Below are 22,464 nucleotides of genomic sequence, written 5' to 3'. Positions count from 1 at the left end.
CAGTAGCAAGGGAGTCTGGATTCCTTCTGTCTCAGACTGAAGGAAGCCCTGAAGCCTGCAGGAGTGGTGTGGGAGTGGGAGAGGATTTGCATCTTATGTGACATCTACACGTGGCAAGTAGAGCCACTGGGTCCATGGATGACTTCCACGTGGGAGTGGAGTGGCTCAGCTGCCAGGTTTACCATGATACAGAAAAGTGAAAATTCTTTCTTAATAAGCACTTCTTTCTCTGCAGCCTAGCTTGCAGGGTTTATTTCCTGGATGATTAAACACATGGGTATTTCCCTCTCTTCCAGTGGTTCTAGGGGTTCCAAAGAGCAGAAGACCGAGAAACCCACCTTGTTTCAATTTCTCCTTATATAAAATCCCTTTGGCTTCACCACAGGTCACAGGAAGTTCAGGAGAGAGAAAATCCACAGTTTCATCTTCGGGTTTTTCTGAAAGAAGAAGGGAAAGTAGAAGAGTGTAGTGTTGCTCAGTCTTCATTCTATCTCCTTCATGGATTCTCCTTTCCCTAAATTTTGATAATAGTAATAACAACAATAATCATGTAAATGGCACTAGAGGGCAACCTCTGGTTAACTGGCAGAAGGTCTTCCATTTTGAGTGGCAGATTAGCTAACATGGACAGAGCAGTTTCCGATCAACAAAACCATCACCACCAACACTACATCAAACAAAATGTTTAGTAAAACATATAGGGCTTCTTTGGTGAGTGGGTTTTAATTCATAAGCTAATTGGCCATCACCTAAGTTTCCTTTATTCCATAAGCATCCTGCTTATCTCTCTGTGCTGATAGAAGTTGCCTGCTCAAAATATTTTGTGGTGCTCATGTAGCTGGAGGAAAGGTCTTTGTCTATAATCTTATCTCCTGATTTAAACCAAGGCAGGATGAGTGAGGTGCTTAGTGTTGAGGTATTACGGTCAGTCTTCATTTTTTGCTGTCCTTTTTCATTTTATTGCTTTTCTGTTTCTTCCTCTATGAGTAAAAAAGAAAAACCCCAAGAACTCTAGACTAATCTGCGAATTGCACATGGAAAGATTTGGCAACTGTGAACCCCTGAGTAGGGATGTGGGATATTGATTCAGGAGAAGCAGTTGTAAAAGAGTTTAAAATAAATATCAGCAATTCCTGCTTCTTTTTGCTCTAGCCTCACTGTGGGTGGATTCATTCCAGATAGACTGCAGGAGCTGTCTCCAGGGGCAAGGAGAAAACTCTGCCCATGGCTTATGTTGCATTATACAGGATGTTACTTGTGGAATAAGGCTAGGTGAACAACGAGTCCAACTTTCTCTCTTGCCTCAGATACTTATTAAAAGAGCCAAAAGGAGGGGTGCCTGGGTGGCTCAGTCAGTTAAGTGTCTGCCTTCGGCTCAGGTCATGATCCCAGGGTCCTGGGATCAAGCCTTGTGTCCAGCTCTCTGCTTGGCAGGGTGCCTGCTTCTCCCTCTCCCTCTGCTGCTCCACCTGCTTGTTCTCTCTCTCTCTGTCAAATAAATAAATAAAATCGTAAAAAAAAAAAAAAGAGCCAAAAGGAAGTGTATGAGAAAGCAAGAGCACCATTGGAAAGAGAACAGAGCAGCATCAATGGTGAAGAAATCATTAGTTACTTTGGAAAGATGTGAACTAGAGTCAGACAAGAAAGCAGAGATCCCTGAGAAGTGAGGGGATTTCTCCCCTGAACAGAACGCTGGAAGATGCCCAGCCTTGGAGGGGCAGGGGCTATAGCAAACCTGGGTAGGAATGAGGGGGTGGGAAGAACTTAGTTTCAAGAGCCAGCCAGCATTCTTGCATGGAATGGCTGGCTCCACTACTTGTCTCCGGACTCTGCCCACTTAAATAAATATGGCCCAGGGGATGACAGATCAGCCTCAGGAGCCAGATTGGTTGGGCTTATAATCTTGGCTGTGCAGTTTATTAGCAAGGTTATGTAAGTGCATATTACTGTCAAAGTTGAGTGGAAGATTTGCCACTGGGGGTTCCTAATGTGGGTGACCAGGCAGAGCCACAGGTAACTTTGGACTATTGCAAACCCCAAGGGGGATTAGCAGGGCACTGGGGACCTTGTATAGTTTTCTGTCTCATGGAACGAATTCCTTAATTCCCTAGGGCATATTATAGGTCCCAAAACACAGATGTCCCAGACATGCTTGCAAGCAGATGTGGGAACAGTGGGTGGCACTGGCAATTCTGGGCAGCAAGCCAGGGTGCAGAGTTGTGGGCACAAGCAGAACTCCCTCCTTTACTTGGTGCAGGCAGCTTACCAAGTCAGGCAGGACCTTGTGTCCTGAGTATTTCCAAAGACACCACCGTGTACCTAAGTAGGGACAGCTTTCTGATCTGTTCCCAGTCATCCTGCATTTGGCTTAGTCTCACCTGCTCCTCTTGCAAACAGGCTTTTAAGGCTGGAACCCCGAGGGAAAGGCCTGCCTTCTGCTCTCCCACATCTATGAGATCACCATTCATAAGTGTGGGCAAACAATGAGGAACCTGCTATGAAAAGTAAGCAATTAACAAAGAGAGTTCATGGAAATGAAAAGCATGGTGGAGGAAACAAAAAGAAAGCCTAACAGAGACAAGGAAAAGCAGAATGGAAAAAAAAGTTAATTACTGATTGGATAGATGAACATCGGGAAAAGGCACAAGATGAAAATCATTCATGGACAGACGGGGCCTGGGGAAAGGTCTGGAGCTCCATGGTAGTAGTCACTGGAGCTCATACTGCATTGTATGAGTAAATGGAGGTTCTGATATTGGTATTCATACTTTGTAAAGAAGAATAGATAATGTATTGATCTGATAGTTATTTAAGCATAAACTGTGTGAGGCACAGAGAAGTTGGACATAGAGCAATGAGCAAGATTGACTGCTTACTGATCTCCTTTGACTTTCACCCAGTTAACAGCTAATTATAGTTGTGACAAGGGCCATGAAAAAAAAAACACTAGGCTCTATGAAGGCATGTCAGGGAGACCTACCCTTGCCTGCTGGAACAGAGAATTCTTGGTTCAAGGTGAGGCCTGAGGGTGTGAAGCAAAAGGGAGGAGAGCAAGGGGGGATTAGCTTTGGGGAGGAAGTGTGTGAGGGGGACACAATGAGGAAGTCCTGAGCAGGAAAGGGGGGCATAGCATCCAGTGTCAAAGTGGCTTAGGCTCTCAGAAATCAGGCTGGTGGGGACACTCAGGGTGTGGGTAGGGGTTGGATTGTGGGTATGGGTTAGGTTGTGTTTCTTGACCTAGGTGCCAGGTACATATGAGCTTTTCCTTTGTGTTAATTCCTCAAGGTGTACATTTATGGTACGTGCATTTTTCTTAGGCACATTACACCAGTGCTACTCAACATGTTAGCGTGTGACGAGACAGCAGCTTGATCAAAGTAGAATCAAGGCTCTCAGGGTCGTGGGATCGAGCCCCATGTTGGGCTCCATGCTGGGTGTGGACCCTGCTTGGGATTCTCTCTCTCCCTCTCCTTCTGCTGGTGCCACCCCCGGGAGGCGCATTCGCTTTCTGTCGCTCTCTCTCTCTCAAAAAAAAAAAAAAAAAAATAGAAATCAAGGCATCTCCACTGAGGAGGTCTTGCTGTAAAGACAGTTGGTCCAGTGTCACAGTTAATTTATAAGCTCCTTCTTTCTGCAGACCTGCCACAAACGGACTTGTCAATGGCACCAGTCTGTGGACCCCACCTCAAGTAACCCCTGTTCTACTTCAACAATAAATTCAATAAATTCATGGGGGAAAAAAGACTAATGTCACTGGAGCATAGAGGGAAGGCAGAGGGAGAGGGGATGATGTTGAAGATGTGTCACAAAAGCAGAAGAAAAATGCGAGCAAGCAGAAAAAGAGGAGGGGAAGAAGAGGAGGAAGAGGGGAGGACAGTGACCCCAAGAGGCCTCAGGGTGCAGGCGGCAGAAGCAAGCCAAGGGGCTGACCCACAGAGACCAGGCTCGCACCCCTGTCTATCACAGGAAAAGAAAGTTCAGCTCTCTGCAGATAGGAACACCATCAGGGCCTTGCTTCCATAAGGGTTTTCACCCTATGGAATGAAAGAAGTAGAAGTTGATGTTAGAACTTGACTCATGGGTTCAGTCTTTCTCTCTTAAACATTTTGGGTCTTTGTTGGTGGGTTCTCTGTTGAAGAATCCATCCCAGTGCAGAAGCAGGTGATTGGGTAGGCAGCACGAGGTATGCACTGGCATTCACCTGGAGTGTCCGGTGTGACACTTGTTAGAGTGGGGAAGAATGCAGGTGAAGGAGACCTAGGCAGAGGAGGGCAAGGATGGGAGGGAAAAGAGGAGGAAGACAGGGAGACAAACAATTAGCATCTGGCAGGGCGCCATGCAGCCGGACAGGCCCTGCATCTGGCTTATTTACCCTTGGGAGGAATACTTTTCTGACACCTTCTTGTTGAACTTGAACTGACATTTTTTTTCCTTTTCTTTTCTAAAAAAAGGAAAAAAAATTAGTGTCATCTATAATTTGAAACATAGATTTATATGCTTTATATATCAACTATTTTAAAGTAATTTTTTTCTGTCTTTCTACCGCTTTGGAGAAACAAGATAGATATGAGTCTTGTGAAATGAATACTATAGCATTGATCACGGAAAAATAGCAAGCTCATGTTAATAGATAGGAAGGCCAAAAATATTATAGATGCTGTATATTCATAAATTAATGTATATTAATATAATATATAATAATCGATATAATGTTTTTAATACAAACATACTTATATCCATAATATATATGTATTTAATACAAACAATAGAAGTAGATAAAGGATATAACCTTATAAACATAACACAGAAAGGGTTTTTTAAGGAAGAAATATAGGGCACAAAGCCATGGTTCTCAATGTGGGGTGATTTGGTCCCCTGGGGGATATTTGACAATGTTGGGAAATCTTTTTGTTTCTCACAGCTGGGAGGAAGATGCTACTGGCATCTCTAGGCTGGGATGTCGCCAAACTTCTCATGATGCACAGGACAGCACTCATGACAAAGAATTATTCAGTTCCAAATGCCAGTGTCAAGGTTGAGAAACTCTGGCATAAACCCTCTTGGAAAAGATAAACTGATTTGTCTAAATAAAAAAAAAAAGTCTCCACAACCAAAAATTTCTCAAGTTAAAAGACACAAATAAGATAAGAAAAATTGCAATAAGATAACAAAGTGTTCATTTCTGTAATAGATTTAAGAAAATGAATCATCCTATACAAAAATGGGCAAATATGAACAGGTGATCCTCAAAAGAAAAAATTCTAGTAACAAAATTTATTTAAAAAAACAGGTATCTTAGTAGAAATAGGCTAGATGATGTTATGGTAAATTGTGATCCTCCCAAATCTCAGTGGTTGATTACAGGTATCAGCAAACGACAGCCTGATGGCCAAATTGGCTCAATACCTGTTTTTTGTTTTTTGGGGTTTTTTTTTGTTTTTTAAGATTTTATCTATTTATTTGACAGAGAGAGACACAGCGACAGAGGGAACGCAAGCAGAGGGAGTGGGGGAGGGAGAAGCAGGCTTCCCGCGGAGCAGGGAGCCCAATGCGGGGCTCCATCCCAGGACCCCGGGATCATGACCTGAGCCGAAGGCAGACGCTTAACGACTGAGCCACCCAGGCGCCTCTCAATACCTGTTTTTAAAAATAAAGTTTTGGGGTACCTGGGTGGCTCAGTTGGTTAAACGTCTGCCTTCGGCTCAGATCATGATCCCGGAGTCCTGGGATTGAGTCCTGCATCGGGCTCCCTGCTCAGCAGGGAGTCTGTTTCTCCCTCTGCCCCTCACCTTGCTCATGCTCTCTCTCTCTCTCTCTCTTTGTCTCTCTCTCAAATAAATAAATAAAATCTAACAAAATAAAAATAAAAAATAAAAAAATTTTTCAATTAGCAATTATCGCGCCTCGGATAAACCTCATTGGCTAGGATACGGCCACTGTGCATTGGAACACAGCCAGGTGTATTTGCTTATATATTTGTCTCTGGCTGCTTTCATGCTACAATGGCTGTGTTGAGTAGTTGCAATAGAGACTGTATGGCCAGCAAAGCTTGAACTATTATCTGGCCCCTTTTAGAAAAAGTTTGCCAAGTGCTGGTTTAGAACAACCCAGTTGTACTTCTCCTTCATGTTACTCATTCATCACAAGTTAGATGAAGTTCCATGTCATTGACATACATGGATCCTGGGGACAGAACAACCTCTCTCTAGAACACTGTTGGTCCCATGGCAGAGAAAAAGATGATACACAGGCTCTTAAAGCTTTGGCCTTGAAGGGACCCTCACATCTCTGCCCACATTTCTTTGGCCAAGTCAAGTGACATGGCCACACTGGAGTCCACAGGGCAAGGGTATATAACCTTCAGGGATATCAGTGAGCAGTAATACAACCTATCACATGCAAAATGCAAAGAAATTCAAAGGAAAACATGGGTGGAATAGCATTCTTTTTTTTTTTTCTTTAAGATTTTATTTATTTATTTGACAGAGAGAGACACAGCGAGAGGGAACACAAGTAGTGGGAGTGGGAGAGAGAGAAGCAGGCTCCCCGTGGAGCAGGCACCCTGATGTGGGGCTCAATCCCAGGACCCCGAGATCATGACCTGAGCCGAAGGTAGACGCTTAACAACTGAGCCACCCAGGCACCCCTCATTCTTTGCTTTTAATCTGTCAACACAGAAAAGTCTTATTATTTCTAGTTTTGGTGGAGGTGGAGGAAAAAGAGCATCCATATGATGTTAATGGGAGACTAAACTGATAACAATTTGATCATCAGTATGTGCTAATTTTAAATATTGACTAAGCCACTTCACTTCTAGAAATAAGCCATTAAGAAATACTCTTCAGAGTGTGTCCACTTTGAGGATTGGTGCCACTCCTCCCATGGAGCAAGCTTGAATCAGACAGGAGCCCCCAGACTCAGTGGAGCAGTGGTGACTCTACTAACAGAAATGTAAACAGTAGACACTGGGACGTGGTCACGTTGAATCCACGTGGCACAGCTGAGCTGACCTGCATGTTGGCAGCACTGCACTGACTTCTTCCCACAACCACTCTCAGTCCAGCAACTCCTTGCTGTCTTGTCTGCACTGCTCCCTTCTGCTGTTTCCTTCGCACAATACCCAACTCTGTGCCTGCCCCATGAGAGACCCTCCCACGCTGAGCATTTGAATGGCAGGTTCAGTCCTCAGCTTACCCTTTGGTTCAGAGGTCTGGACACATTCAGTCCTTGCCTTTTGGGCCCTTGTCATGATCTTTGAGTTTCTGGTTGAATCATCCTTCTTTTCAGTTGTTTGATCCACCACATGGAGCTTCTCTTGGATTCTGTGCCCAGGTGAGGCTGCCCAGGGGATAGTGATTTGTGAATAGTTTAAATTGGGGTCCCCGGTGAACCCCCTCCTCCCCTTGTTAGTGACTTCCTCTCTCATACCCCAGCCCTCAACCTTTCAGGAAATCCCTTACTCTTATACCTCTCTTTTATGTTATTTTCTTAGAGTTATTCCTCTTCTTTCTTGTGTGTATCTTTTTTTCTTCCCCAAACTCACAATACTTCATCCTGTTTCTCTTTCTCCCCTTCAACTTCTCTTTTTGTCTATTAATTACACATGCATCAACTAGAATGTAAGCTCCATGAGGGCAGGAGTATTTGTGATTTGCTCACTGCTGAACCCAGAGGACCTGGGACACGTACCTGACACATACCTCACACTCCATTTGCCTTTGTTGACTGAAAATATAAGGGGAGCATATTTTTGAAAATATTAAAATGATGTATTTTTTATCTTTATAAATCACAATGGCCCATGGTTCCCTAATTATTAAATCAATAAGTATCTGTGCAAGGACAGATGCTGGCTAGAACTGAGATGTCACTGCTCAGTTGAGACTGTTTTGGAGACCTTACACAAAATCTTGAAACACAGAACTTGTTGAGAGCCCAAGGGATTTCTAAATTCCAAAAATTACCTTTACATGCTAACAATACAAGTTTGGAGGTCTAAATGTGAAGTTTTCCTGGAAGAAGAAAACTCAGCATATGACAAAGACTAAGTTTCTCTGGCTGAGGGAGATGATGGGGTTGGAAATCAGGAGGAAGAGACAAGAGGAAAAAGAGGGCAAGCGAGTAGATCTGAGTTCCCTCCTAGGTTAAACCCTGAGACTGAGAGGCACTGGAAACAAGCAGGAAAATTTGGAGCATGTCCAAAGCAGTGATGCTCATGTCATGATGCATGTTGAGAGCTGAGGGGAAATGCCCTCCCAGGGTGCTCACGGAATGGCCCAGAATCCAAGGGAATCCTTACTGACTGGCACACCTTGAGTACATGGTTTTGAGTAAAAGAATGAAGGAAAAGGGAAGGAGAAAAGTAGGAGGGAGAGAGTTCAGGGTGACAAGGAAAGCAGAGAGATAAAGCAGAGGAACCAGAAAATGCAGTTTCACAAAATTTTGTTTCCTAAGCTGCAAATAATGCAATTTTCATGCATGGAGTAGACACAAGATAAGCAGGCATGAGTCAATTCAGGTGATTTTGAATGCTCTGTGACTCCATATCTAACTCCAGTTTGATATTGGGAGTCTGAATCCTGCCTGCCCATCAAGACTTGCTTTGTCTATTCATCCTGGCTCTGAGCCAGACTAGACACAGTCCTAATCTCAAAACTGTCTGACACCTTCTGTCCAGTTCCACCCTATCCCTCCCATTGATAAGAGAAAAGAAGTCTGCTGGAACCAACACGGTTTCTGGGTTCTCCTTCTTTTGTGAGGAGAGGTCCTTTAACAGGGTAGTCTAGGGGGCAAGGATGGGACTGGCTGTGCTCCAGGGATACCCAGATGGCCATGTAGCAGGAGAGGAGGCCATGCTGGTCATCCAGTAAGGACCATGATGAACAAGGGAATAGTAATTTAATTTTTCTTGCTTACTTCTTGGGAGCTTTTTTTCCTGTCTTCTTTTTGAAGATGGCAGGTTGTATTTTTCTGTCCTCTTTCCTAAAACAGAAAAAAAAATCATCTCTTATGGCCATAAATATTGATCTTCAAGCTTGAAATGTCAATACTTTATAAATAAATTTATGTAAAAAAAGTATTCCATTTTACTTGGAAATAAACAAGGATTGAACAGAGAAGTAATAGATACACCAAATTATCAACATTTAAATATGCCATTTAAAAATAAATACAATATGCCATTTTTTTCACCTTAATAACCAGTTTTTCAAGAGTAGAAGAAAAATAGAGACATCACTATAAGCTACATATAAGAGATTTACTTAGCTAAAACTCAAGGGCAGAAATCATAAAAATAAAAGATGAATAGATTTGACTGTTTAAAAAATAAAAAATCCCCACACTTTAAAAAACATCCTTACAATATTAAGACAAAAAATGAGGAAAATTGCAGTATATGTAAAGTATAGAGGGTTAATATCCTTACTAGATAAAGCAAAAGAGGAATAGAACACTAGGGAAATGGGAGAGAACATAAGTTGAAAATACTCAAAGAGGAAAGACAAATGACACATTTATTTAAAAATTGTCTTTAGACAACTAATCATAAAAAAAGTATTGTTTGGTTTTAAGGATTCCCATCTCCTAAAATGTTTTATCCTACCCAGTGTTGATGAGGACGTAGAAAATGAGCACTTATGAGCACTCATATTATCAAAGAGAATGTAAACAATCCCATTTTCTGAAGAACGATTTGCTGACATAGACAAAATCAAAGATGTGCAGACGCTAACCAAGTAATCTCACACTTAGAAATTAACTCGGAGGAAATTACTGGACATGTGTGCAAAGGTATAAACACACACAAACATGATTTCTATTTTCATATAAGAATTGGAGATAGCCTAACTGTCCATCATATAGGCTATTATTTAAACTAAATTGCTAATTATACAATAATGTGCTATATAACTAAAAGAAAGAAAAACAGATAACATTGATATGCAGATATGTGTATTAAATACACAATGAAAAAACTGTTTATAGACCATATAGTATGAGCTTCTATGTGTATAGAATGAGATAAATGTATGCATATTTCTAAGGTGTAGAAACAAAGTGGGGAAAGCAGATATGAAATAGGAGTTTCACTTCCTGATTAATAACTTCCCGTACAGATTCTGTGGATTTTATTGGGAACATTGTATCACACAGGCCACATTTCGGTGGTTTCACGTTCACAGTGTAAGTCTCAGTTACACAGAGTCCCCTGCGGGATTTGGAGTCTCCCAGCAGCCTTTGCGGTGGCGCTGAGACCCATGCTGCCTTGGCCTTCTGGCATCTCCCTCTTTCACACACTTCTGCAATCAGGGGAAAGGGGTGCAGAGAGCTGCTCAGTACTCTTCTGTGTTTTGACTCAGAAGTGACACTCGTACCAGCTCATTGGCCAGACCCGTGATCACGGCCCTGTCTCCTGCAAGGAGCTGGGAAATGCAGCATCCAAAGCAGAGAGGAGAACTGGAAATAGTGGAGAGCACTAGCAATGCTCACCACCACGGTGTCCGTGGCAGGGACTGCTGATTATTTGGCTTTCTCTGGTCTCGCTTTTCTTTGCTAATCAAGCGATTTGATTTCGAGCTGGATACGGGTCCTTCGAGAAAAAAAAGTGACATTTCCCAGCCTCCTTTGCAGTCAGGTGTAGTCAGGTCACTCGTAGCAAAGAAATGGTAACAGAATGTCTAAAGGCAACCTCCTCCAGGGGAGGGGACATGCCCTCCTAGACCTTGCCTCTTTCCTTTGGTGGGAATGTAAACTCGCTGGCTGGACCCCAGTGAGGGGATGCCACACTCTGAAGTTGGTGGTGCAATGACTAATGAGTTTGAGATTCTAGGTGCATGATGCCAGCCCTGACCGCCTACCTCCACATAGGAGAGAGAAATAAGCTCTCTTATTTCAGCCACTGGTTTTTGAGGGGAAGGGCGGTTCTTGTCCCACACAGCAAGCTAATCCTAATGGCGGCTGAATATTGCTTTTGTAGTGTGGAAAATTTTCTAGGTTGAAAAAAATCAATAAATCACTGTTTTAAAAAGTACAAATCTTTTTATGGTCTAGGATGTCTCTTTTGTAGCGTAGAAGAGTGTTAACAGCCCAAAAAAGTAACATCAAATCCACCCTAACAGAGACCAAATAGGTTCTTTACACTTACGTGTTTCCCCAGATTTTCCCAAAGATGGTTTATTTCCATTATTTGTTGGATCTAGAAAATAATGAGAAAGAAAGTCATTTTAAACAGGCTTTAAACTTTGTGACCACCTCATTTCAGACAATATTGAGTTGGTAAAGTTTTGACAGTATTATTTCTGTCCTTCCTTTATAATGGGGAATGATGGGATCTGAAGAGAGTTCTAGGGGACCAAGGTGCTTGTCCTGTGCCACCATCCTTTACCCACAGGATCTTGGAAAAACCCACTCATCCTTTATATGCCTCAGTCTCCTCATCAGTAAAATTTGAATTCATTATTCAACCTTCTCCAACGATTGTTGTACAAATCCAATGAAATTATCCATGAGAAAATTTGCAATATTACTATATAAGTTAGTGCAATGTGGGAGAAGCTGTTGAAATGATCATTTGTATTTCAAGGTGGTCAAATTTAACTCATTCTGTCTGACAATAAATACTTGTCATTTGAGAGTTGCGTTCTGTGAATTAGTGACACAACGACCACATCGCCAGCAAACAGAAGAATGTTCATATTTGTTTCCCTTCTGAGGATAGTAGTAGCAATGCACAATGGTAGTGATGGTGAGGGCGGATTCACCTCACCGTTTGTCAGCTCATGCCCACAACGATATCAGCTGCAACTGCTCCGTTGGTTATAGTACTACATTTGTGTTTATGATGAGTTGTGCTCTTCCCAATTCTCCCACAAAGGTCGAGTGAGAAACATGGAAATTCAGATCTTAGGAAAAATTTTGTTCCATGACTTTGGCACTTTCAGGAGAGCACCATGAATGTATTTAGAACACATTCAGCAACAGTGGTATTGCCCCAAGGTAGAAAAAATTGATTTGGGGATTGGGGTGGGAAATCTTATTCTTTTTATGTATGACGTATACAGATAGATATTTATTCTTCCTCAAGATAATTATCTATCTAAACATAAATGGATATATAATATATTTGTGGTATTAAAATATAGGTTGTGTTCATGGTTAGGAAAAAGTATCTAAGAGGGCTCCTTAGGGCAATGATAATGGAAAAAGGGCTGAGAAACACTGGTTTAGGATCGAAGAGTTCTGATTTGGGCTTCTGGGGATGGCCCTCTGAGACTTTGCAGTCCCTCCTCTTTACCAGGCAGGATGCTTGGTGGTGCGCTGGGTGGCTCCTGGGGGCTCTTTTCTTCTTTCATTTCTGAAGAGTCATCACTGGTTTCTGAAAAAAGAAAAGACATTTCTTTCAGATCTCAGAAAAAGCCCCTGGAAAGCTCCATAGGAGTCTCCTGAAGTCCCAGGAAAGACCTTTTGCGGTGAAGGCTGGAGGTTCCAGGTCTTGCTTGAAAACCTCCGTAACCCTTCCTGAGAGTGATTCTACCACTGGGTCCACCTGCCACTGTGGGGAGGAGCAGAGCAAGGCTGGGCAGCAGAGCGTCCCCTACCAAGGGAGACGTCTAGTGAGGTGCAGTCGTCTGAGTCCCTGGATCAGAGGCTCAAATTGAAGTTGTGAATCCTTGGGATATCCCAGAAACCCTTTCAGGAGATCTTTGAGGTCAAAATTGGTTCCATACTAAGATGTTCTTTGCCTTTTCACTATGTTGACATGTGCTCACATGGAGCAAAAGTCATGGCAGGTAGGGCTGCTCGTGCCCTAGTACAAATCAAACCAGTGCCCCTAAATCTTATGCAGTCTTCCCTGCCACAGACCATTAAAAATAAAAAAGCCAGTTTCACTTAAGCATGTTAAAAAAAAAAAAAAAGAATGTTCTTGATGAACCAGTTAAAATGATGAACTTTAAATTAACTTTATTAAATTTATTAAATTTCTACCCTTGAGTATAAGTATAAGGATTTTTAAAATTTATTTGAGAGAGAGAGTGAGCGGGAAGGAGAGAGAGAGAGAATCTGAAGCAGACTCCCCGCTGAGCACAGAGGTGGATGCGGGGCTGGATCACACGACCGCAAGATCACAACCTGAGCTGCAACCAAGAGTCAAGAGTCGGATGCTTAACCGACTGAGCCACCCAGGCGTCCCTGAGTATACATCTTTTTAATAGTCTATGTGGAAAACTGAGGAGTTCATATAAAACTACATCTTGAAGTTCACTACATCTTGAAGCATGAACCTCTCGAGAAAAATGCTTGTGTGATTGAGCTGCAAGCTCACTGTAGAATTCAGTGAACCAGTATTTTCCAAATGTCCAAGATATTATAAAATCCTGCATAAGTAAAAGATCCATTTAAAATACAAGACAGCAAAATGCATTGTATTGCAAGAGTATAAAAAGTTAAGTTTTAAAAAAAATTTTAAGTTTTATTTTGTTTAAATTCAATTAATTAACATGTAGTGCATTATTAGTTTCAGAGGTGTATAAGAAGTTAGTTGATGTGGTTTCAGATGCTACATCTCAGCTAACCTTTATGAAACCATCCCTTCTTGACTTTGGGTGCAATATCAGAGATGAACATACATAGTTTTCTCAAAAAACTGTTAAAATACTCCATCTTTTTAAACTACGGATCCTTGTGAAGCTGGATTATCTTCCTGTCCTTCCACCAAAGCAATGTATCCCAATCAATCAAACACAGAAGCAGCTCTACGAATCCGGCTGTCTCTGATTCAGCTAAACATTAAGAGGTTTGTAAAAATGTAAAATGGTGCCAGTCTTCTCACCAATTTTTGTATTTGGAAAATATATTTGTTTTTCATAAAAATATGTTATTTATGTTAACAGGTAGTTGGTATATTACTGTTACTTTTAAATGAATTAACACATAAATATTTTTGAATGATCAGTTTTAATTCCTAATGAAGTACATATAGATAAATATAAACAACAGAAACAAAAGGTCTTTAGGGTCCTCCATAATTTTGAAGAGTGTAAAGACGTCTTGGGACCAAAAAGTTTGAGAGCTGCTGCCTAAGGTCACAGCTGAGGTCAGCTGTGCCGTGTGGACAGAGCTATTTCTGCACAAAATCTCCTCAGGTGCAATAGATCTTTGTTCCCTCTTGTCACACACAGCTCACCAACTTTCTCGGCACTTCTCCCTCCTTCTACTATTACCTTTACACATCCCTCTAATGCTGTGCCTGCTCTGTGAGAGACGCTCCCACACTGAGCATTCAAATGGAAGATTCTGTCACCAGCCTTACCCTCTGGTCCGGAGGTTTGGGCACATTCGGTGCTTGCCTTTTGGACACTTGTCATGACATTTGACTTCCTGGGTGAATCATCCTTCCTTTGAGTTGCCTGATCCACCACTTGGAGCTTCTCTTGGCTTCTGTGCCGAGGTGAGGTTCTCCCTGGGTCAAATAGTGAATAGTCTGTGAATAGTTTTCATTGGGGTGCCCAGTAAAGCTCCTCCTCCCCCTCCCATGCCCCCAGCCCCCACACTTTGAGATCTCTGTGCTCCTGTGCCTTGTTTTTCTTCTGCTATTTCTCTGTAATTATATATTTTTCTTGTGTGCACCTTTCTTCCTCCATTAGACTCACCATCTGCTCTCACTCCTGTACAACCTGTGGCAATTAACCAGACTCCCAGAGCAGTGGAATTTCTTTCCTGGGCCCTATTGTATGACACCTTCATCCTGGAGGTGGCCACATCCGAGTGAAAATGGCTAAGTGATCCGTTTTGGCACAGGAGGAGTTTCCTGAGGGCCCAGGTGTGAGACAGGAGGGATCTGAGGGTCCCTAGGTGCCTCTAGTGGAGAGAGTGCAAGGTATCAAGGAATTGAGGTGCCTCGTGATAGAGTGAAAGTCTGGAACAGAGAGGATTTGCAAGGGGTTGTCAAGGTTAGGGTTCTCTTTCGCACGGTCCTGGATGCCTTCATTTTGCCAAGGACTTATATTTATATCTTTGGATCTGATTTTTTATCGAGTGCCAGAGTGGCATATTGTGGGGATATTAAACTCCCTTGATTTCTCAGTGCTTCTGTAAAAAGCCCTAGCCTCCAGAGACATGGAAATAAATACAGAATAAAGATAGGGAATGCTTACTTACACTTCCCTGGAAACATTTCACTTTTCACATACCATGAGAATGAGATCTGTAGCTAGTAAACTGCTGTCTGATCTTCTCATCTCCTGAGATTGCCAAATGCCTACAGCAGGGCTAGCTTCCTAGGTTAAGTCCCAAAGTACCAGGATTACTGAAGCCCTCCCTCCACAGGTATTTACACATTAAAAGGGATGAAGCCCAGAACTTGGAGACATCCTTAGTAAAAGCTGAAGACACCTGGGCTTTCTCTGCCTCTTGGAAAGAGGCATTTAAATTCCAAAAGATTAGGGTGAGGACTCAGGATTGTTTCAATCTTATCTCAAAGCAGCAAAGGATTTTTTTTGTTTTTTTTTTTCTTCTCCTTTCAGGAGGGCAAGAGGATGACTGTCCTTGTCCCGTCCGGAAACAGAAAATCCATCATTCTCTGTCCCTTGTCTATGGGATATCATCTGCCTCTCAGAAAGATTCCATCAGCTCTCTTCTTGTTGCCTATGGGTCTGCGTGTGGGAGGTAGATGCTGCAATGTTACTCTGGCTGTTGAGCTGGTTGTGAATATCAATGAGGAATTCTTTCCCCTGATCCAGGTGCCTGGGTTCCTGCAGTGGTCATACACATAAAGAATGTGCCTATATGCCTATAGGGCAGACCCTTCACAGTTTTTGACAAAGCACTTACCATGGCACATGGGCATAGACAGCTAGCACAAATCTTGAAATCGGCAGGTCAAAAATTGAAAATTCTAAAATTTCTCCCCCAATTATTTGCATCTTCTCTAAGCAACACATGCCACCATTCACCTGGCCGTTCAAGCCAGATACTGAAGAGTGAGCCTTGCTGTCTCTCTCTTCCCCAACTTCCAATTCATCAAGGTCTATCAACTCTACCTCCAAGCTGGTCTTGAACTGGCTCTCCTCTCTCCATCTCCACTGCCAGACCTGAATGCAGAGTTCTATTGACTTACATGACATCTGCCCCACCCCCCGCAAATGGTTGCCCTGCTTCCATTCTTTTCTGTTTCCAATTCATGCTTTACACAACCCCAAAATTGTTCTTGTCAAATGTAAAATGGGATCATGTCACTTCATTGATTAGATCTCTTCAATGTCTCCTCATTTCATTAGAATAAAATTCAACTTCCCACACCTTGACCCACAAGCATGAGCTATCTGCAGCCTCTGACCTCTTCTTATTCTCTCATCTTACCTTTTGGGAGGCTTTTTTTCTGACGTCTCTTTTTTGGAGTTGACCAGATACTTCTTTTTCTTTTCTTTCCTAAACAGAAAGGGTGCAGATCATTTTTCCATGGCCACAAACATAGACCTGCCAACTTTACGTGTCAACAGGTCTCAGCTTGAACTTTCGGTCTTCAAACCATAGTGGTGAGGAGGTCATTGGTGACCTTACTTGATGCTGCTTCATGGAGTAATGAGGGAGAAGATGAGTGACATGAAGAGATGGGGACACTGAGTTTAGCTAAATCATTTCTAGCGGTTTGGTTGTGAAATGGAGGAGAGAGCTATGGAAACAGGTGAGGTGAGCTGAGGATCAAGAGGAAGCTCTTTTTATGAGCTATGATAAACTTGGGCAGTGGCTGAATGCAGATCCTATGACAGGGAGATGCTGAATTCTCAGGAGAAAGAAGGGATCATGGACCCCAACAGGCAAGGTGGAATGATTGCTGTAGAGAGAAAGAGGGAACAAGAGAGGAGGGGACAGATGCAGTTAGAGTTTGCTGGTTGGTAGCAGGAACTGAGGAGATTCCCATCTGATGCCTTTCCATGAAGTAGGAGGAAAAGTAATCTGCTTAAGAAAAAGGAGGTGGTGAGGGGGTAGGCACTTTGAAGAAAAAGCTCAGTATTGGAAAGGATCATTGCAAGAAGTGGAATTGTCATGCAGCGTGGGAGGATCATTGACGCTGGACTCATGAAGACACAGCCCGTGTGCTCTGCCCCGCTGTGTGGCTCTCCCCAGAGGTGTCTGCCTTCAGACACAGTGTGCAGAAAGCAGATAATGGGTCCCTCCAAGACCTGCCAGAGGGTTCTAGGAAAAGACTGAGAGAGGCAAGGCAGATTAAGATATCAGCAAAAAGGTTACTGAAGCCATGGTTTGTGCACTCTAACCTGGTATGAAGGGGCGTGAAGAGAGGCATAAGATGAACCCGAAAAGAGATAGGCCAGCAGACTGGCCATCCAAGTGAGGTTGAAGGAAAGCTCCAGAGGGAACAAATTGTAAGGAAGAAATCAGGCAGGGATACTTTCAAATTAATTTTTTAAACGATTTTATTTATTTATTTGAGAGAGAGAACACACATGTGTGAGCTGGGGGAGGACCAGAGAGAGAGGGACAAGCAGACTCTGCACTGAGTGTGGAGCCCGACATGGGCCTTGATCCCACAACCCTAAGATCATGCCCTGAGTCAAAATCAAGAGTTGGAGGCTTAACTGACTAAGCCACCCAGGCGCTCCTTGAATTATTTTTTAAGATTGGGCTGGGGAGGAGAGCTCAGAGATTGAACAATGGCTGTAGAAGGAGCAGACTTCAAGGATTAGATGTCAAAAAAGAGAATTCTGAAATTAATTATTGGGAGGTCGAGCCAGGCTTCAATGATGAGAATGCCGATCGGTTGCCTTTGGGTGCAGGAGGCCAAGAATCAGTGCAGAAAAATATCACTGGAAAAGAGCCAAAGAAGGATCTAAGGGGCCTCTTATCCCTGTGTACCTTTAAGGTGTCCAGGATGGTGGCAGGACTTGAACTGACAGAAAAATTCTAAGTCAGCCTTTGAGGTGTGCTGAGGACTTGGAGGCAAATCAAGGATGATAGTGATGAAGAGCGACGGAACTGTTCATTTGAATGGTTAAGCCTTAAAGTAGAGGATGGAAGAGGAAGGGGTTGGCCAGGGATGGGGGGTAGCAAGCAGTGGGCATCTACTCTGCCTTCCACCATGAGTGATAGCAGAGAGTATGCAGCCCTGTCTTAAAAGAAAGCAGTGGGTCCTCTTGGGGGAACCCATTTTCAGTTAAAGAGGGAGGTACAACTAACCCTCTAAGAAGTTGTGGGTAAAGGAGACCTTGATGATTTCAGAGCAGGTGATTGCAATGGGTACATATTTCAATGGCCTTCAATGCCTTCCGGCTTCCCTACAATCTTCATGAAGGCTTTCAAGGAAGATGCAGTGAATGGGAGAAACAAGCTGTAATGAGCATCATAAGAACAATCACATGGTGGATGCTTCTGACCACATAGGATCTGAAAAGCAGAAAGCTTTCCAAATTCATGCTCCCGACATCTACAGGAGAAAGTCAACCTTTCCTTACCTTTCTTGTTGGGAGGTGTGCTGGATGCCTCCTGGAGCTCTTTGGGGTCATTTGGTTCAGGAGAGTCATCTGTTATCACTAACAAAGGAAAGAGATTTCAGTTCAGAGCTTGGAACAGGCTGAAGGAAAAGTCCTAAGGGAGCTGAGGGCAGAGCTGGAGGGTGCAAAGCGCGTGTCACCCAGGGCGGGGGTCTGCCAGCCCTCGGGCTCCCTGGCTCTGCCTTGATTTGATCAGTCTGTGGTTGGAGTTACCTGTGTGGCCATCCCCATGAAGCAGGGAACAATTGCCCCACAGAGGAGGGCTCAGTTTGACCCGTTTCGAGAGGCTCCCCTTACATAGTAGAAGAGAGGAACATGGGCTATCAGCCACCCTCACGCAAGGAATGAGGCTGCGAGTAGGGTGAGTGCTGACCTTGACTTCTGGTGGCTTCAATGAAGGGGAATGTCTTCGCCATAGGAAAAATACATGTTATTGCTTAGGGGTCTGTGAATGGATATTTTTGAACCGCTCTCTTTGTCATTATTTCACCTTGAAAAATGGTGAAGGAAGCTAAGTGCCTTATATATTTCTGTGTACAAGGACCAAGAAAGTGGGAGCTAGCCTCGACTTGGCTAGCACGTGTTAATCGCAAATAAATACAAAGGTCTAGTTTTTGCTGCACAAGGAAGACAGAAGGGGCTGGAAGCCATAATAAATCTCAAGTAAGACTGCCAACTTCCCCTTGTTTACATGGTACTATGAGATCAATCTCAAATTTTGGCCTGCTTAAGAATAGGTCATTGAGGCAGATGGCAAGCAGTCATGAGACATTTTAAATAATTTGTTGCATTTCAAATTATTTTAATCCTATCAACTCTTAAAAATTGAAACGATATAGAAATGACTAGGCTTGAAGGTGAAACTTCCCCACAGTCAGGGTGGGGGCTGGGAAAAAGAACCATCCACACCTGGGCCACACAGTGTTTTTGTTTGCTTCGCATTTGGATGGAGCAGTTTTGAGCTTTACCTTATTGCAGGGACCTCAAAGCATGGGTGAGTTACACAGTTCTGCTCTGACTCAGTCCCCTGTCCTTTCCCCAGGGTTCCTGCCACCAGCCTTAGCAGACCTTCTAGTGATGTTTGCAGCACGAAGATGGTGGTCCAGGGTGGTGAGGAGACCCCTGTCTCAAGAAGATCCGAATGGCCTCTCCTCTTGGTAGACATGGAAAGTAAGGCAAGCTAAAGTTGTCTACATCAAAATTACCCGGCATGGGGCCTGGTGGGACATCTCTTGAGCATTTCGTTACCTCTTATCTGGGGGCTCAGGTTGTTACCGGACACTGAGCAGAGGAAGAAGAGGAATTTCAGGTCCCAGGACCAATGAACAGGGACCAGAGGGGGAGGAACAACACCAATCTATTCCAGCCAGTAAAAACAATGGGGCCAACCGAACACCAAGGCCTCGCAAGGGTGGGATAGAGGGGGAGAGTCAGCCATCATTTCCTTTCAACTAGCTGCTTACTAATTTTTTTCTACTTTATTATTATTTTTTAAATTTTAATTCTAATGTAGTTACCATACAGCATTATATTACTTTCAGGTGTAGGATACAGTGATTCATTACTTACTAATTTAACAAATTATTTCTTTCTTTTGGTAACCTAGAAGATGGAATCTTCCATTGTTATTGGCTTCATGATTATGTTATTTGGATGGTGTGTATTAGAGGAGTGAAGGAAACATTTGGTCCAAATGGGGCCCTTTATGTTCAGTATTGGAGAATCCACGATACCATTTTTGACAGAGCCCGATAATACTCCATGGTTATATTTAATGTAATCAAAGTCCTTAATAATGATGGTTGGGAGAGATAAGAAACACAATTTTGGAAGCTAAATCTTTCAATGTTTTAGCAGATCTTTCAATCAGCAGAGCCTTCAACGTTTTATCATCTTTTCTAATAATTTCAATAACATTACTCTTAGAGTCCAAACTACATAAAAATGAATATGATTGAAAGGCCCCTGTAATCAGAGGGTGAGTGATTGAGTAAGGGTCACAGAGGGATGTATTGCACAAGTTACATGTCAGTTCAGAACACTGTTATTAGTTGGACATCACGGCATCAAACTGGCTGTGGAGACATCCCTGACAAGTAGTCCTGTGCTGAGCTGGGGCATCAATCTGCCTGTTTCTTTTTCTTTGTCACACCCGGTTCTTTTCCCTTAGGCTTCTGTCACAAGCCTCTGGGTTGGCAGGTGCATGTTTGCCCCTCATACCCACTCTGAACTAAACTAAGTCAGCCCCAAGCAATATTACCTTGCACAGTGTCGGGAGGAGTGCCAGGCATCTCTTGTGAGTCTTCTTCACCATTTATTTAGGATGTTAAGTTGTCATTGGGCATTGAAGAGAGGAAGAAAAATCATTACAGGGTACAGAGACAGAGTGTCAGGGAGGAAAGCAAATGGTAAAAACACCCAAGACAGAAGCCCCAATGCCCAGGGCAAGAGTTGGCCTGCTCCAGGGGTGGGGAGCTGGTGTTTGGGCTCTAGGCTTTCCCCAAGGCCCTGGCAGTGCCCATAGTCCTTCTTGGAGAAGGCTGTGTGTGGTAGGTAGGCACATGGGATGGACCAGATTAACAAAAAGGTGGGACCCTGGGCTTCTAGACATGACCACAGGTACCCTCGGCTGGGGAGGCACAGGTGTCGGACAGTCTTCCCCTCACCTGGAGTGATCCTTCCTTCCTGGGTGGTTCTGGGGAGAGCCACGGCAGGGTCAGAAGGGCTGGATGTTTCGCCCGTGATCTCAGCGCTGTGCTGTGTGGATGCGCTGGGCTCAGTGACATTGGGAGCATGGGGTGGGTGGCTCTGGGGTGGGGGCAGCAGCAGCAGCGTCTGGACAGAGCGCCCTTCTGCTGGGTTGGCTGGAGTTTCGAGGAGGGTCGGTGCAGCTCTGTTCCATCCTCCGTAGGAATTGACAACTGGGATTGGTGAAGGAATATACATCAACACCCTGGCTACTCAGAATGATTAGGGAATTTCTTTGTCCAAGACTTCCGGAGGGTTGGGGGCATGGAGTGATTCATCCTCCTCCAAGTGTGGAGAACTGATTCATCGCCAGCATCGACTGTTTGTGGCCCCTTTCTATTCTATGTGTTTGATTTGGGCATTAGACCTCTGGTCTAATACTAAAGTCGTCTCACACATAAAGCTGAGTTTGACTTTGTACTCAGGGATTTAATTTTCTTTAGTTTTTCTTTAATTTTGGTTTCAGAATTTAGACAATTTTGTATAGTGTTATAATTTTAATACATGTCCCTGTTTTAATAAATAAACACATCACACCCCCTGTAGCAAATAAGATAAAATGTAAATTCCTTCACATGGTGCATCCTTTCTACTCTGGTTTCTGCTCATTTCTGCAGAATGGGCTTCTGTGCTTCCCTGCCTCACACCCTATGATGGGCCACACCAACCTTCCTCCCCATCCTCAATACTCCAGGCCCTTGGCTTTCTGCATGCGATTCCTTCCATGGCCAGGTTTCTCTTATGATTCTTTTCCATCATTTATTTCAGGAGTTGAGTTGTCTCAACCAGTGAACAGAAAAAGGAATTAAGGTAGGATTTTGAAGGGCCTAGAACAAAAGCACAGATTTGCAGATCCAGAAAGACGCATGAGCTCGGCTAGGTTGGGGGGTACCGCAGTGTGTGGTGCCTCTGGCTCTCAGACTGACTTAGCGTGGCTTCTGAGAACCCAGTCCTCCCTGTGCTGCCCTGATGCTGCCGGGAGCACGGGCTCAAGTGCACTATGCCGGCCGGGAGGGGCGCTTTTCTCTTTCCTTGCCCCTTTAGCTCAAGGAGGCATTTCTCCTTTGGGGGAGGAACTTCTTGCTGTCAACAGTGGTTACCCCACTAACAAAATGTCACAATGCAGTGTGATCTGCTGCTGGTCCTCTTCCTGTTGTTCTCAGCTAAGTGAACCATGCGCTTTGGCCAAACTGTTTGTCCTTAAGCC

General features: G+C 43.6%; 1 protein-coding gene and 1 pseudogene across 8 annotated transcripts in view; both read right to left on the bottom strand.

Moving 5' to 3' along the window:
- Positions 1-22,464, bottom strand: part of SP110 (SP110 nuclear body protein) — a 40,818-nt gene that overhangs the window by 13,125 nt on the left and 5,229 nt on the right. For 4 of the 8 annotated variants that reach the window (XM_081813431.1, XM_081813429.1, XM_081813432.1 and 1 more), the window contains exons 4-14: positions 21,176-21,430; positions 20,770-20,814; positions 18,471-18,548; positions 16,360-16,428; positions 14,312-14,461; positions 12,296-12,376; positions 11,147-11,197; positions 8,917-8,982; positions 7,195-7,338; positions 4,373-4,441; positions 339-437 (exon numbers count right to left, since the gene is read on the bottom strand). In XM_081813431.1, the coding sequence (XP_081669557.1) occupies positions 339-437; positions 4,373-4,441; positions 7,195-7,338; positions 8,917-8,982; positions 11,147-11,197; positions 12,296-12,376; positions 14,312-14,461; positions 16,360-16,428; positions 18,471-18,548; positions 20,770-20,814; positions 21,176-21,430 (1,107 nt within the window). The remainder of the gene's footprint in view (positions 1-338; positions 438-4,372; positions 4,442-7,194; positions 7,339-8,916; positions 8,983-11,146; positions 11,198-12,295; positions 12,377-14,311; positions 14,462-16,359; positions 16,429-18,470; positions 18,549-20,769; positions 20,815-21,175; positions 21,431-22,464) is intronic. The other 4 variants (XM_081813430.1, XM_081813434.1, XM_081813436.1 and 1 more) reach the window with 4 other exon arrangements.
- On the bottom strand, positions 5,818-5,948 carry LOC145720835 (U4 spliceosomal RNA; annotated as a pseudogene).

Source organism: Leptonychotes weddellii, chromosome 3 (assembly GCF_054177405.1).
Source record: "Leptonychotes weddellii isolate Sample4059 chromosome 3, ASM5417740v2, whole genome shotgun sequence".
Lineage (NCBI taxonomy): Eukaryota > Metazoa > Chordata > Mammalia > Carnivora > Phocidae > Leptonychotes > Leptonychotes weddellii.
The sequence above is the reverse complement of the archived record's forward strand: the minus strand, read 5'-3'. Positions and strand labels throughout refer to the sequence as shown.